Here is a 16,415-nt window from a genome sequence, read left to right on the forward strand (position 1 = left end):
ATTTTGGATTTTGAAATCTCACTACCGCCAATACCACAGTTTGAAAATAAAAGTTGAAATTTTTTATTTTTTATTTTGAAATCTCACTTTTTATTTTTTTCATGAATCTCACTACCTTAGAATTTGACACTATATACTTTTATTTTATAAAACTGGGGCATTTTATACCTACAGAATGTTATTAGGGTTGGAAATTGAAATTTAAAAATGATTTGGACAAATATTGTGAGGGTAATTATGGATTTATAAAACCCCATCTTAATAACGCGAATTCTGTCTGAGATGAGGAAAAAATAATTTGTTCATTTGCAAATTTATACAAAATTATTTAAATATCGTTTTCTGGGGGTCAAAAAAGGGAAAAAAAATCCATCCGGCAAAAAAATCAAAAAGAGGATATTATTGATTATCAAGCCCCCCCCCCTTCCCTCCTTCCTCTGCGCAGGTTTAAATAAAGCTTAAGCCCTTGAGCAAGGTAATTGCAAGGATGATTGCCTGGAGCAGAGTAACAACTATTATTAATCTCTATTAAATGAAAGATTGCAAATAATTAGAGCAAGAAAATGTGCAATTTTTCTGAACAATTTATTTGACGAACGACGCAGTTTCAGAGAGCGCATGGGAGCCTGGCAAAGCCGTCGGATAAAAAAACCTTGATTCAAGTACCTATTGGAAAATATTTTAAATTTTAAATTAGATTTTATGCCTGTTTAGTGTTTACAATATGCATAAAAGACTTTTTAGCTAATTTTTTAATCCACATTCTCGCTTAACATAAAAGTTTATCAGAGTTATGGCCATGTAATTTCATTAAAAGTATAAGGAGGACAATTCAGTGTTAAAACATTTAAAATCCGAAAATCATTATTGACATTCATATTGTTTGAATAATTTTTCCAGTTTTCAGGCCATGAGTATTTAACACGATTTTATCTTCTCAAATCAATGTCGTATGACCATTAATATTTCAAACTGATGGGGATTATATCCTAGTGTACTCTATGCTGATTTGGATTATATCTCTAGTGTACTCTATGCTGATGTGGATTATATCTCTAGTGGACTCTATACTGATGTGAATTATATCTCTAGTGCACTCTATGCTGATGTGGATTGTATCTCTAGTGTACTCTATGCTGATTTGGATTATATCTCTAGTGTACTCTATGCTGATGTGGATTATATCTCTAGTGGACTCTATACTGATGTGGATTATATCTCTAGTGTACTCTATGCTGATGTGGATTATATCTCAAGTGTATTTTATGCTGATGGGATTATATCTCAAGTGTACTCAATGCTGATGTGGATTACATCTCTAGTGTACTCTATGCTGATGTGGATTATATCTCTAGTGTACTCTATGCTGATGAGGATTATATCTGTAGTGTACTCTATGCTGATGTGGATTATATCTCATGTGTACTCTATGCTGATGAGGATTATATCTCTAGTGTACTCTATGCTGATGTGGATTATATCTCATGTGTTCTCTATGCTGATGTGGATTATATCTCTAGTGTTCTCTATGCTGATGTGGATTATATCTCATGTGTACTCTATGCTGATGTGGATTATATCTCTAGTGTACTCTATGCTGATGAGGATTACATCTCTAGTGTACTCTATGCTGATGTGGATTATATCTCTAATGTACTCTATGCTGATGTGGATTATATCTCTAGTGTTCTCTATGCTGATGTGGATTATATCTCAAGTGTACTCTATGCTGATGTGGATTATATCTCTAGTGTTCTCTACGCTGATGTGGATTATATCTCTAGTGTACTCTAAGCTGATGTGGATTATATCTCTAGTGTACTCTATGCTGATGTTGATTATGTCTCTAGTGTTCTCTATGCTGATGTGGGTTATATCTCTAGTATTCTCTATGCTGATGTGGATTATATCTCTAGTGTACTCTATGCTGATGTGGATTATATCTCTAGTGTTCTCTATGCTGATGTGGGTTATATCTCTAGTATTCTCTATGCTGATGTGGATTATATCTCTAGTGTTCTCTACGCATTCGTGCATTTTATTTGATATCTTTATTGTCTCAAGACGGGCAAATTCTTGAAAAAATCTAAAATTCAATGATCTTGATCAAAAGACTTCTTTGTTAAAAAATGGGGGAATAAAAATACGACGAAGTACCAAGTAGGACCACTGAATTTATTTTTTATCAATATTTTAAATCCTTCTTACATTTTTGATATCTTTAGTTTTGTCAACTATATATATATATAAATCCAATCCAATCTTTCATGTTCATTATTTCGACATCAATTTTAACCAAAACAAAATGACAGACTTCAATGTGTCACTAAAACTTAATACCAAACCTCTTATGTAGTTCATAAAAATGTTCTAAAAACCGAAACATGATCAGAGCCGTTGTATCTCAGCCCTAGCCCAACTGGGCTATTTTGTCTAGTAGTCCAGCTCATTAAAAAGATTAGACCTGTAACTTTAATGGTTTTGTTAACTTTTGTATATTGGTTAAAAGTGTCACTAATATCACCCAACCTTTAATAAGTTTATGCAATTCAGTCTAATCATTTCAAAACTGGTCATTGCTGTTTCCAAAAATCTAAAATTTGAACAAGATTGAACTAAAGATTATGAATGATTAGTAACCAGTTTTTATCGTTCTTAGCATAAAGGTTTAGTTTTAGTGTCCGGGGGGGGGGGGGGGGGGGGGGGGGGGGGATGGGGATGAGCAGGATTCTTTATCGAATTGACAATTTTTGTAAGCAATTTGTCTAAGCTTGTAAAATTCTTGTTTTTGGTATTAATTTGACACTTGATTCTATTTCATGTAATTGTGCACAATTGTGCAAAGTACGAGGGAGTGACAGCAGTTATCAAAAATGTCAAAAATAGGAATTTCCCAAATGCCTGGGTATCTGGGAAATTTCCCAAATGCCTGGGTATCTGAGAAATTTCCCAAATACCTACAGATATTTGAGTGTGGTATTTTTTTAAGATTTTGGAAATTTCTCAAAGGACTGGAAATTTCCAAGATACCCAGGCATTTTGTGAATTCCCCAAATACATTTGAGGAATTTCCCAAATACCCAGATATTTGGGGAATTTCCCAAATGACTAGGTTTTTGGGAGACATATCCAATCATTTGAGAAGTTTCCAAAATCTTTAAAATATACCACCCTCAAATACTATGGGAATTTGGGGAATTTCCCAAATGCTTGAGTATCTGGGAAATTTCTCAAATGCCTGGGTCACGCGCGGCGGCCACATTTATAAAAAAGACCAAGTGATAGAAAAATTTGGGTTAGGTTCGGTTAATACAATTTCTGGAAAGAGCGCTATGGCTAGGACAGGCTTGGCCCGCGCTGCAGCCACATTAATAAAACCGACTAATGTGATAGCCAATATTTGGGGTTAGGTTTGCCTAAGACAATTTTTAAGCCAAGCACTGTGGCTAGGACATACTAGGGGCCCAAGCGCTGTGGCCACATTTATCAAAATGACCAAGTGATAACTATTATGTTCATCTGACCTAATAAAGTTGTGCATCCGAACTAAAAAAGTGTGCATTTGACCTACTTAAATGTGTGTGCAACCGGAACATCGGTCCTTCTGGTAGCACTGTCAAATACTGCAAAAACATATGCAGTTCCTGCGTAGGTCGGATAAACACAATAGAAGGTATACATCCGACCTACAGCTGTCGTAGGTCCGAAGTATTGTAGGACGGAAGTATTGTAGGACGGGAAAAGGATTAAATAATAAACGAGTGGAAACGTGTGTGTACTGCACAGTTTATAAAGTGAGAAACTGCTAATGCCTGGTCAAGAGTAATGCTTCTTATTATACCACCAATTCCATGGACCCTGTTAAAACGTCTAAATCGTTAATGAACAATAATTTGAGTAAAGGACTGAAAGCGTAATTTAAGGTAATCATTGCAAAGAGGGTTGAATAACTGATTTTCAACAACATCCTAATTAAACCCTTGACTGATCAAGGGGCGCGGAGAAAATAGTTAAACAACTCCATCTTTTTGTTTTTAATGCAAAACTTTCGCTTTACAAACGTATTAACCCAGATAAGTTAAATTTCATGAATAAAATGAATTTGAAATTGTTCTTCTTTTTTTGCTCTGCTGAATTTACAAGGCTGATCAAAATAAAAAGTAGAAATGACGGTTAATTTGATCAGAAACTCGTTTTTAAACCTTTCCACACCCTACAATCTACAATCTTGAACGTAATCTTAGTTAGCTCTCCCCTTCTTTATTTATGATAATAGGGCACACCAACTTTTTTCTAAAAATATAATTTTTCAAACCAGTTCAAAAATATAAAGAAAAGGTAATTTTTTTTATTATTCAATTTTATTCTTCCGTTTGAAATATTCAAAGGACGTGTCAGTAATTTTGTATTATTCTTTTTTCAAAATAAAATACTGATAAATTGAAAATATTTTCCAAAACTTTTATTTTTTGGTTTAAAGGGGGTGACTTGCCTGATATGGTATTTGAGCTGAAAGTGCAATGTTGACGAGAATTCACAAACCATGTAACAAATACTATTCTGAAAACTAGTTGCATGTATACAAACAGGTTGAGAAAAAAATGAACTTATGTCATTAAAAATAAATTATTAAAATTCATGCAGTTTATGCTAATTCTTTTGTTGTTGGAGATTTTCTTCATTTTATTTGTGAAGACGAAATTCCTAAGAAACCTGCAAATAAAATTATAGAAAAGTACAGCAAAGATATAATAATGATAGTGAAATAATCGAAATATCTTTTTACACGTTTTGTCCGGGTTATTTAAAAATTGTACGAAAATGTTTCTTCTGCTCACTGAAACAACTGGTGAAAAATTACAAACAACCTGAGGGTATTGTTAAAATATCATAAACCGTAAAAATGTCTCATTGGTATCAAATGAATCCTAATGTTTGTCTCTACAATACTGCACCTTCAGCTCAACTAGCAAGTTACTATAACCTTTAATAATCCGAAAAAAAATTATTTAAGAAAAATGCGTTCATTTGACGCACCCTTGCTCAATTTTAAGACCCACGTGCACGGTGCAGATCACGTTTTAGGTCCAGAGTCTAGAACATTCTATGATACTTCCACGTGCTTCCTCCCTTTACAATAGGTTAGCAGGATATAATTAAAGTACTCATTTGAATGGGAGTGTTCCCTACCTGCTATTGAATACTGATGTATATTAAAGGGATTGTTCAGGATTTCTGCTCGGTGAAAAGATCGAAAAGGAAGCAACCCTCCCATTTTAGGAAAATTTTATTCAGTTTCAGAAATAATTTTTGTTTGTAACATTCAGCATAGTCACAATCAAAATGTATTTGGTAGAAAGTCATAATTTTAGTCTTCTTTAGACTAAAAAAAAGACACTGAAACGTGTGTACTGCAAAAAAAGATTTCATCCTTCAAAGTCATAGAAAAGAAAAGTTTTAGACAATTGTACAGACAGCTGAAAAAAGCGAATATTAATGATAGATTTTTTATGAGGTTAGAAACTTACTAGTTGGCGGTCCTTCCTCTAAAATGATATAAGCAAAAAGAATTGTGAAAAACAAAATTACTCCTGTTTAATCATGTTTTATGTTTTGTACGATACAGTGTTCTGCAAACCTGGTATATTTTCTTAGCTTTCTTCTGTTCCTGATAATGTTTTTCCTTGGACTTCTTTTTCTGTTTTTTTTCTGTTTTCTGTTTCTTATTGTGATGTTTTTTTTTTCTAGAGAGTTTATTGGCGGTTTCAACTTTCGGTATAATATCCGGAAGAAAAGACCTTTTTTTGGAGTTTTTATTTCACAGACTTTTTTCCATTAGTTTCTTTTGTATGACTTTGTTTAATAGATTCTTTACGTTTATAACTATACTTTAAAAATTGCATTTTTTAAGCACAGACAGTTTTATGTTTCCATGCAAAGCATAAATACTCTGAAAATTGGGCGGCAGGGGCATGAACAAGGGGGGGATACCCAACCTTCCCCCCCCCCAATATGCATAAAGACAGGTTTGCCTTGGCCTAGGTTTGGCTAGGGCCGGGCACGTTTTGATTCAAAAAAAAATTTATGTTTCCGTTCGTCGTTTAACTTAAAACGAAATGCTGGTTTCGTTAACGATATTCTCCATTTTTTAAAGCAATCGTTTGTTAACGAGCTAAATACTATTAAAAAATATAAAAAACACATCGGCGTTTAAAAACATCGAAATAATAAAAGATGTTTCAGACAACTTTAAGAAGAAAAAAACGAAAGTCGCAATATTTTAAAACACATCTGTTTCGTTTTTTTCAACAATTTATTTTTTTATCAAAAACGGCTGTTTTTGTTTGTAAACGTTTTAAAGATTAACGTTTTTTTTCAATTCGATAATGGACTCTTTAATTTTCAAAAACCTCTGTTTTATAAACAGAACTTTGCCCTGCCCTAGGTTTGCCTGGCCTAAATACAGAATGCACTCTACTAAGGTATAATTTTATGCATTCAACTATTCTTTATTGAATAGATATAGGTTAGGCCGTGGCTCGGAGAAAATAAATTAGAAACTGAAGAAATTACAAAAAATATACTTTCTGTAAATTAAGGAACTTAAAAGCAAATTTATTAAATTAGCGAATAAAATACTGTATTTTTCGTAAACGTTTAAAATTGTAAAGTACTATAATTCTTAAAAATCCACTAAAAATTTAGAAAATCCAAAACATTTGTAGCAAATCACCAGACAAATCATGTTATTAACTGAAAATAAGCTATGATTTTAAAGTGCCTTAAAGAGACTGTTCAATCGAAATTTCATGTAACCCTCCATTCAAAGATGGCAATGCCCGATTTAAACAGTCCATTGAAAGATTTAATGCAATTATAAGTATATCGTTAGATAAGAATGTTTTTGTTTCTTTGTTTATTTTCATTTGCGGTTTCTCTGCAAAAGTGACTTACGTTACACGTATTTCTTGTTCATAAGAAGCACTCAAGAAAATATCTGACTTAAACATTTTTCGATTCATTCAGAAAACGACGTTAGTTTCCACATTTTGGATCAGATTTAAGTTTCAAGGGTACCGTTGTAAATCGGGCATAGAGGAGGAGACATTATAAACTCAAACCATAATACCAATTTTTTTCTTCAGTTATATATCTTTATAATAACACTCTTTGCTCATATATAAATATTCATTTATATAGTAGCTAAAACTGGTCAAACGACTGGGCCGAATTGGCTGATTTTTTTGACGAAACACATGGATACCTTGGGAGTAGCGAAGGCTTGAAAAATTGAAATTTTGTTTTCTTGTTTAAAAATTGATTAAAACTTTTTTTTAAATATTCGATATTTTCACGGGCAACGCCGGGCACTTCATCTAGCTTTAATCTGGTCTGTTATCGTTATAGGTTCATTCTTTGTTGACCAACCTTAACAGTCTTTCTTTCTGCGTCATCTCTATGGAAAGTTTTTTTTCATGTCTCCCGGAATAGGCCGAGTTTTTGTTTGGTTTTACTCTCCTTAGAAAATCAAGTTTCTACTTGTTTAAACTCGTATCAGAGTAAAGTATCTCCCAGCAAGAAATAACGATCCCCCCCCCCTTCTCCTTAACTGCGCAGTTTACTCTGCCTACCAACCATGCATACGCCCCGCGCCGAACGAAGTTTGAAAAAGAAGATTCCAGAAAGAAACTTGAAGTTTATCCTTAACCTAAATCTGTTGTAAAAATGAGAATGGGAACAAAATTTGTCAAATATAATAATCTATTTATACAAAGCAGAAATCTTTGTTTGTTTGTTTGATTGTTTGTATATATCCAATCAGAACTCATGAACCCCAAACCGAAATAGCCTCAAATTTTAATTGGGGAACTCGGGAGAACCACGGGAATAGGCTTAACTTGGTTTTGAGTATGCAGGGTTCTTGCGCTAAAATTACTTTATATTTTGAACATTATATAGGTATTTTACTTAATGTATTATAGATGTGTATTAATGTGTATTATGTGTATTATAATGACAAGCATGACATATAATACATAAGGTATGTTTGTCATTTTTTTTAACCTTTAGTCCTTTTTTAATGAAAAACAAAAAAAAATAATGTTTCATTGTGTTTTTCAATCTTTTGATATGTTTAATTCTGCCAATTTCCTTCCTTCTCTATTCTCTCCGCTGCATAAATCTAACTCTAACAGAGCAATTTTTAAACAAAACCCAGATCTTTGTCATCTTTGAACTTTTGTTCACTGTCCTTTCTAAAACGACATTTTACAAACTGAAATGTTTGTTTCATTTTAGTTTTACTATAACAACACGTGTTGACTAGTATTGCTTTCCTATTGGGATTCCCATGATGGTTTTACAAATGGAGATAGGAATGGGAAGAAGGAGGGGGGGGGGGGATAAGATACTAAAGAACAGGGTTTTTGCCACAAGCTATAACTTTCTAATCACAATATCTTTGCAACCCACTGGTGTAGATCTTAGATATTTCAAACTATTTAATCTGATTGATCAAATAATAAAGCATTAAATGTCGAAGGTTTATACAATTAGGTTGCAAATATTATAGATCTAATATTATTAATTTATTAGCTACCAACGATATACATATTTCATAATATATTGAGAGCATTAAATATTGTATTTCATACAGATTCGTTCTGCTTAATTTCTTTACACAAGGGCGCCCATATTCCATTATAAGTTTTTGGTTTTGCTTTATCTTTAACTTTTAACTAGGTTTTGCAGGTTTAGGAAAATCATATTTTAATAATGTTGTCAATCGATAAATAAAAGTTTAAAAAGGTACTGTTGTGAATTGGCCAATAAAAGGTTTAAGATATTGTTGTGAATTAAGTATACGGAACTTACAATCTAGAAAACTGTAGGACGGCGAAAAGTTGTTTGAACTGAAGTCTAAAGCAATTTAATTCTTCTGAAATAAATATTTAACTGGTTAAAGTAATTTTACTGTTTATTTGTAAATGATTCACTATAAAATTATGTTTAAATTGGTTCTTTTAATGCACGTTAAGTTCCATGAGGTTTTTGTTTATATTACGCGAAAGCCTTGAAAATGTTTGGTTTGGTAAGTGGACGGAGGGTCCAACAGGGGGTACAGTTTGTCAAAGACGACCTTACAACAGGGTAATTTTAGGGGTATGGTTCACAATTGTAGATACTGTAGTCGTGTAGATATTTGTTGATATTGTAGATATTGTTGATATTGTTGATATTGTTGATATTGTTGATATTGTTGATATTGTTGATATTGTTGATATTGTTGATATTGTTGATATTGTTGATATTGTAGATACTGTAGTCGTGTAGATATTGTTGATATTGTTTATATTGTAGATATTGTAGATATTGTTAATATTGAAGTTTGATATTGCTTATATTGTTGATAATGTAGATATTGTAGATATTGTTGATATTGAAGATTGATATTGCAGACTATATAGATATGTTTAAGTCTCCCCGTTTTGGTTATAATGTGTAATTTAGAAAATGATGCAAATATGATTCTCAGAATATAATGATAATAAAGAGGCCCCTAACAATTAGGGTTTGCAGCGAAGAGGAAAAATCGTTTAGCGAAAATTTCCAATTTTATCCCATTTCTTTGGCTCGCGAAAAATGCAAAAACTTTCGCCTTTTATTTGCGAAATTTCGATTCAATCTGTTTTGCGGAAAAAATGCAAAATTTTCACGAAATTAGGAATGCAACAATTTCGCAAAAAAATGCGAAAATATCGCAAAATAATTCGGAATTTGAAAAAAGCAAATGGTAAATTTTTGCGAAAATCCATCAAAAAAAAAAAATAAAAAAATACAGCTGCAAACCCTACTCACAACCTTGTTTCATTATCTAGTTATTTCAAGTTTTAATTTGAGATTTTGAAGAAGTGAAAAATTGGAATGGTAATACATTTTCTTATTAAATGGCGTCGTTTTGTTTTTGGTTGAAGTAGGATATTAAATCTACTTAATACACATCATGAGAAGAATTTATTAATTTAGATTTAGGTCAGGGGTCCATATAATTCCCAAAATAGCTGATTTTCTCGATCCCAAAAAAATTTGTAGCCACCAACTTTTACAAAAAAATGCCCCCAATTGTAAAAAAATGCCCCCAATTTAAAAAAACATTTTCAAATTCCACTAACACATAACACATGGGCCCCCATTTGTCCCCAATTATAAAAAATGCCCCCAATTAAAAAACATTTTCAAATTCCACTAACACATTTGCCCCCAAATAAAAAAAAATGCCCCCAATTTTTTTTTAATTATTATTTTTAAAAAAATTGCCCCCATTTCTTCCAAATTTTCAATCCCAAATGGGATTGAAAAAGGAATTATATGGACCCCTGATTTAGTTACATATTTGAATTCTGGTAAATCTTTAAGTAATATTTAAAAATTTCAAAGATTTACACTATTAGGTTGCAAAAGATATTTGTATAAGAAGACTTTGTGGCAAGTGATCAGTTACCCAATGTCTAATAACTGAGACCTGGGCTTAAAAAGTGTCTTAATGTTAATAGAATTTATTTGTCTACTCTAGCTTTCCTTGAGTTTCTTCTATATCTTAAACCTGATTCAGTTCTTTGTTAGAGCGCGTAGTATCGAGGGAGGGACACCATGGCCGCCCACGCAGATTTAACGGTTCGGCCCGTATCCCGGATAACTATGACTTTCGATCAAAATGTTTGGCCTATCAAACAAATTTTTTGTTTGTCTTTTCTATTCTATACTTTTTATGTTTAAAATAAAAGAGTAAAAAAAGACAACTCCGTAAGTTTAAAGGTTGTTGAATTATAGAACAACAGACAACTGATTTCAAATACGAGAAACCGAATGCGTCTCGCCCTGATTAGTCCGGGATACGTGACATCCAAAAATGGTTTTTGGAAATCCAAAAAACATAATAAAAAAGAGTGTCTCAACATCTCTAAACTGTTTTCTGTAAAAAGTTGATTTTAAAAATGTTTATCAGAAGATAACATGTATAAGAGAATGACAATAATGAACGATTATATGGGAAGATTCTTTTTTGGAAAAATTGTTGATGATTTTTTTCAAACGACATTTTTCAATAAAATGTTTATTTTATACTTGGCATTATTTTAAAAAAGGTATTCCTTAAAATGTAAGATTAAAAGTTAAAGTTAAGTTAAATCAAAATCAATTCAGTATCTGTTCTATACATATAGTAACTTCCTTTTCGTGTAAAAAATAATTCAAGTTTTTGCTCAGAATTGATCCTGTAATGAGGCTTGTTTTTGTATGGAAAATTAGAGAGGCTCATGTGGACGAGGCGTCTCTCCCACGTAGAACTGCCCAAATGCGCTTAATCTACTATCCATCTATCTGAATATCTATCTATCTACCTATTGTAAGCGCTCATGGAGCTCTCTCGTATTTTCCCAAAGCGCTCAACCATACCAGGGATAATTCTTCTCTTACAATGAACATTTTTTCCTTCAAATTTTTGTTAAGTTTTTGAAAAATATTAAAAAGCGTTGAAATTTTTTCTTATTTTTGTAAAAAATATTATGAGGTTGAATGACACTGATAGCCCGGTTGGTATAAAAAAGAACGGCATGGATTTTCAGCGTATCTTGAGAAAAGCAATCCAGCAAGCAACAGGTAAACCATACAGAGAGGAATAAACCAAATTCAGTCCATTTTATGGAATTTTCCTTTTTTTCATAATTAAGGTTTGCAACTTTTCTTGGTCTTAGTGAGTTTTTTGTTTCTAGTAAAATACACGCATACTTAGTAGCAAATTTTGATATATTCAGCTCAGTAAATTAAACTAATTGTTGAAAATATTAAATTTTAAAAAGTTTTTAAGTTTATGTAAATTTTGTTCAATGCTTTTAAAACACTTAACGCAGAAAAAACACATCATTAGAAAAATCATTAAAACGTAACAAGGAGTAGAAATACCATAGTAGAAATATTAAATTACAATTAAAAAACTTAACATTATCAAAAGATACATTACAAAGTTAAATTTACTAACATCACAAAATGTTGAATTACAAAAAATTAAATGCAAATATAAAAGCACAAATACAAGAAGTAAAGGACATTAAATAAAGTAGAATCATAAAACATAAAAACTAGAAAATTTTTTTTTAAAAATCAATCATAGAAGTAGAAATACAAAACATCAAATTTTAAAAAATCAAATTGAAAAATGAAGAAATATTAAACTCGCTATTAGAATAAGAAGAAATACAAAACATAGTGTTTCATGAATTTGATTAATATTTCTCAATATTTTATTTCATTTATTTATTTCATTATTCTCTTCTTTTTGCATTTTCATCGGCTGATAATTTTCCAATTTTTAGAATGAAGTTAATGTTGATCACCCTAGCGTGTCTGGCTGTTACTGGCGTTCACAGCATGCCGGTTTGTATTTTAAGATTAATTTTTATAAATTTTTAGACTTTAAAAATAAGTAAATTAAATTAATAATATTATATTTTTTTCAGAACGGTTTAAAGAAATCTCCATTAGCCAGGTTATTTGATTTTTTTTTATAACTGTGAGTTATCTTAGAAAAACATTTGATGATTGATTTATTTATAGAGGTTTTTAAAATGTTTCTTTTTATAGAGCAAATGAAGAAACTACCACTACAGAAGTAGCTGACACTGAGACCACAACTAGTGGACTTATAGAAGATCTGGAGATTGATGGAGAAGTTGAGAGAATGGCAAACAGCACCATGGAGAGCAACAACACCAGAGCAGGAAACAACACCTTTGTGGCCGCCGTTGAGGAGGCAGTTGAAGATGTTATGGAAGCTGCAAAGGGAGCTGCTGACCATGTTAAGAGTCTGATCAACAAACATATTCTTGGAGAGGATTCTGAGGAAAAGGAGGAGAAGGTTGAAAGTGAGGAAGATAGCGAGGAGAAGGCCGAAGATGAAGATGAAGATGAGAGTGAAAAGAAAGTTGTTGGAAACAAGAGAAACAGCAGGGCTGAGTCTGAGGATCCCAAGTTTGTTCTGAGGGAAACTAACCAGAAGAAAGTCCATAAGGTTGTGAAAGCAGGAGAAGAAAATCTTTCTGATGATCATGAAGAGGATGAATCTGCAGAGGATACTTCTGATGAATCTGAAGATTCTGATGAGTCCAGTGATTCTAATGCAACCACCACTGAGGCTGAGGTTGATGCTACCACTGAGGATGCTGAGTTCCGTGATGTGACCACCGAGGAACCTACCACTGAGAGCGATGATGTTATCGCAACCGGTGGATTTGTTGCTGAGAATACTGATGCTCTCAAGGAAGATAACAAGAGAAAACTTCCCAGCACTCAGGCTGAAAGCAATAAGAAAAACTAAGAATTCGCATTTTAGCGTTTGTAAATAGTTAATAGCGTATATTGTAATAAATTTTTAAATTCAACATTAATTTTTAAATGCAGAAGCATAATTCGAATGAACTGTCTGAAGCCAGTGTTTAATTTAACCTGTTTATATCTGACTTTATATTGTCAAATTTTAATGGAAACATAAGTGAGCGTCATTTTACTTTATCATGTGCCTTGTTTTCATTTAAGCACCAAAGGTGTTGAGAATAGTTACACACTCACAAGAAACAATTGATTAAAAATTTTAAATATCAAAGGAAAGGAATTGTGTTTTTGTCACACACTCATATGTGCTAATCCCTATATCTCTGCAACCTTACGGTGTAAACCTATGATATTTCAAACTTAGATTATTTTTATCTAACAGATTTCATAGTTTGAAACATCAAAGGTCTATGATCAGATTAGAAAATCAGAGTTTTTTGCAAATACTAAAATCTTTAATAAATAATTTGTTTTATTAATGAAAACTCTTCATGTGTTTTAAAACTGTAGAAGTAATTTTAGATGTTTTTCCGTTTAAAGAGTGGTCCCTAAAATTCATAATAGTATCCTTAAAAGGATCAAGATTGCATTATGCATCCATTATGTCTTTTTTTTGATAATTGATTATCAAAATTTTTGGGGAATCTATTAAGTGAGTTGCAAATTACTGCTTCAGAAAAAAAGAGAACAAATAAACAATATTTTTTTATTAATAAACAGATTAAGGCTTTTAAAGGGTACCTTTGTAAATCGGGATGCTAATCTTTAAACGGGAGAATACTCTTAAAATTGCAAGAACAGTCCTGTAAAGAGATTGTAAATTGTACATTTTGATAAATCTAAACTGTCGAAATATTTTAAATCTATATCACGTAAATACTTTGATGTTTCCTATAGTTGGCCAAACTGCTGTCCCATTTTTTTAGAGAACCAACTAGTGCCTAAGGGGTGATGTACAGGCTAAACAAATTCTAAATTGCTTTTTACCCAAAATGTTTTAAATTCCATGGGCAACGCCAGGCTCTTCAGCTAGCAGCGCAGGAAGAACTAAGATCCATCTAGATTAAAATTTCTAACAGAATAACAATTCAATTAAATTAATTTGTCTTATGCCGCTAATTGCTCTTCTTGAGTCTTCCAAAAGGTTCTGTTCAGGTTGAATTTTGATCGTTCAATTGAACTGTAGGTCCATTGACATTTAAGCTTGCTTGATTAATGACTCGTAGTAAACAATATTAATAAAGGAAGAGAACAACTGGCACAATCTATAATATTATATTTCTATGTATTTCTATGAGTCTTAACCATTTAATGTCTAGGGCAACGTATAAGAGGTGTTATGACGCTTTAAAGTCAATTGTCCCCGGGAGATACAAAAATGTTGTAGTTTTAACTAGAATCTAGATGTGATCAAGGAAAAGGTTTTAAAATTAGATACAAACTGCTTAAAAGTCTCCAAAGGACGTATAAAGGAATTGAGTTTTTGCCACAAATTTTGATGTTCTAATCTTAATATCTTTGCAATCCAATGCCGTAAACCTTATATATTTCAAACTGTAAATTCTGTTAGATCAAATAATCTAAGTTTGAAATGTCATAGGTATGGACTGTCAGGTTGTACAGATATAGGGATTAGAAAATTCGAGTTTGTTGCAAAGACTCAACTCCTTTAGCAAATATTGTAACAATCCCCATATTTGTTAACCTAAACATACCTATAAGATATATGAAGCTGTACATAGTTTTTAAATCTAAATGCGCTTATCATTAACTACGCAAAACTTGTATTGCCATTAACCTAGCCTTGCTACATCTGTAAATGCGTCAAAACCGGTATTGTGTTTAGCTTAAGTATGCTTATATATATCCGCCCTAATCCTGACGAGATTGTTCCCATTGGTTTGGCATTAATAGTTTACATGCTTGTCTCCGTGTTGACATATTAAAGCCTATGAGATTGTACCCTTTGGTTTGGCATTGATAGTTACTTTCTTGTGTTCGTATTGACATTGAAGCCTTTGAGATTGTGCCCATTGGTCTGGCATTGATAGCTACAAGCTTGTGTCCATGTTGACATTAAAGCCTATGAGATTGTGCCCATTGGTCTGGCATTGATAGTTACAAGCTTGTGTCCATGTTGACATTGAAGCCTATGAGATCATGCCTGCGTTTGGCATTGATAGTTTACGAGCTGTACCTTGAAATTGATACGGGTCTGAAAGCAGTTTTACGAGTAAGCCATTTACTACATACAAACTAAATGATATAATCTTAATAATACTTGTTTTATTATATTTTATTTATTGATTTTACTTCAAATCCATCTCAGAAAGGGGGGAGGGGAAGGGAGAAGGATGGAAGGGATTGTAAATGTAAGTATTTCCAGTTGTTTTCGATTACTACAGCTAGAAACAGTCTTCAGAATAAAGAAAATAAGCATGTTTTAAAATTTAAAAACTGAAGTTTTATAGGAGAATGCATACTGAGTTTTTTTATTTAAACACCACCTAGAATATAATTGCAGTATACTTTGCACACACAAATATGTAATTAAGCTTCTGTATATTTTCCTTGGTTTAAATATTTGTCAAGGCGACACAAGCGTCGTAAGGATAGTATATATAAGAGCGCAGGTGAAACAAACGTTATTTTTAATAGAAAGATAGATAGATAGCTAAATAGAGAGATAGTTAAAGCAGGCATGCTTTTATAATAATAACGCGCATAGATACCAACTACATAGATATACATTCTCATATACGTATATTTATTCATTAAAGAGATAAATCACAAATAGATAGATAGAACGATAGATAGATAAGTAGATAGATAGATAGAAGAATATGTAATTAGTTAGATAGATAGATACAGAGGAAGAAAGTGTAGTAATCGGAAATGCAGGTAGTAAACTCAAGTAGTTTCGTATTATAGTAAACTGTGTTACATTGTACACTAAAACATAAATTTAAATAAAAGTGAATTTTATACCAAATGGTTAGTAATCAATATCTTAAACAAGTTTATTTATA

General features: G+C 32.1%; 1 protein-coding gene across 1 annotated transcript; it reads left to right on the plus strand.

Annotated features, from left to right (window-relative positions):
• The first annotated feature begins 11,571 nt into the window (after nt 1-11,571).
• On the plus strand, nt 11,572-13,436 carry LOC111703943 (nucleolin). The gene is made up of 4 exons (XM_023476040.1): nt 11,572-11,658; nt 12,372-12,432; nt 12,516-12,544; nt 12,640-13,436. The coding sequence occupies exons 2-4, from the start codon at nt 12,373-12,375 to the stop codon at nt 13,370-13,372; spliced, it is 822 nt and encodes a 273-aa protein (XP_023331808.1). The 5' UTR covers nt 11,572-11,658; nt 12,372; the 3' UTR covers nt 13,373-13,436.
• Nucleotides 13,437-16,415: the final 2,979 nt, after the last annotated feature.

The sequence above is a fragment of the Eurytemora carolleeae genome, unplaced genomic scaffold (genome assembly GCF_000591075.1).
Source record: "Eurytemora carolleeae unplaced genomic scaffold, Eaff_2.0 scaffold538, whole genome shotgun sequence".
Classification (NCBI taxonomy): Eukaryota; Metazoa; Arthropoda; class Copepoda; order Calanoida; family Temoridae; genus Eurytemora; species Eurytemora carolleeae.

Coding starts and splice junctions, on each gene's coding strand:
- LOC111703943 (XM_023476040.1), top strand. CDS start 12,373: ATGAAGTTAATGTTGATCACCCTAGCGTGTCTGGCTGTTACTGGCGTT. Junction 12,433..12,515: donor CTGGCGTTCACAGCATGCCG/GTTTGTATTTTA, acceptor TATTTTTTTCAG/AACGGTTTAAAGAAATCTCC. Junction 12,545..12,639: donor AAGAAATCTCCATTAGCCAG/GTTATTTGATTT, acceptor TTCTTTTTATAG/AGCAAATGAAGAAACTACCA.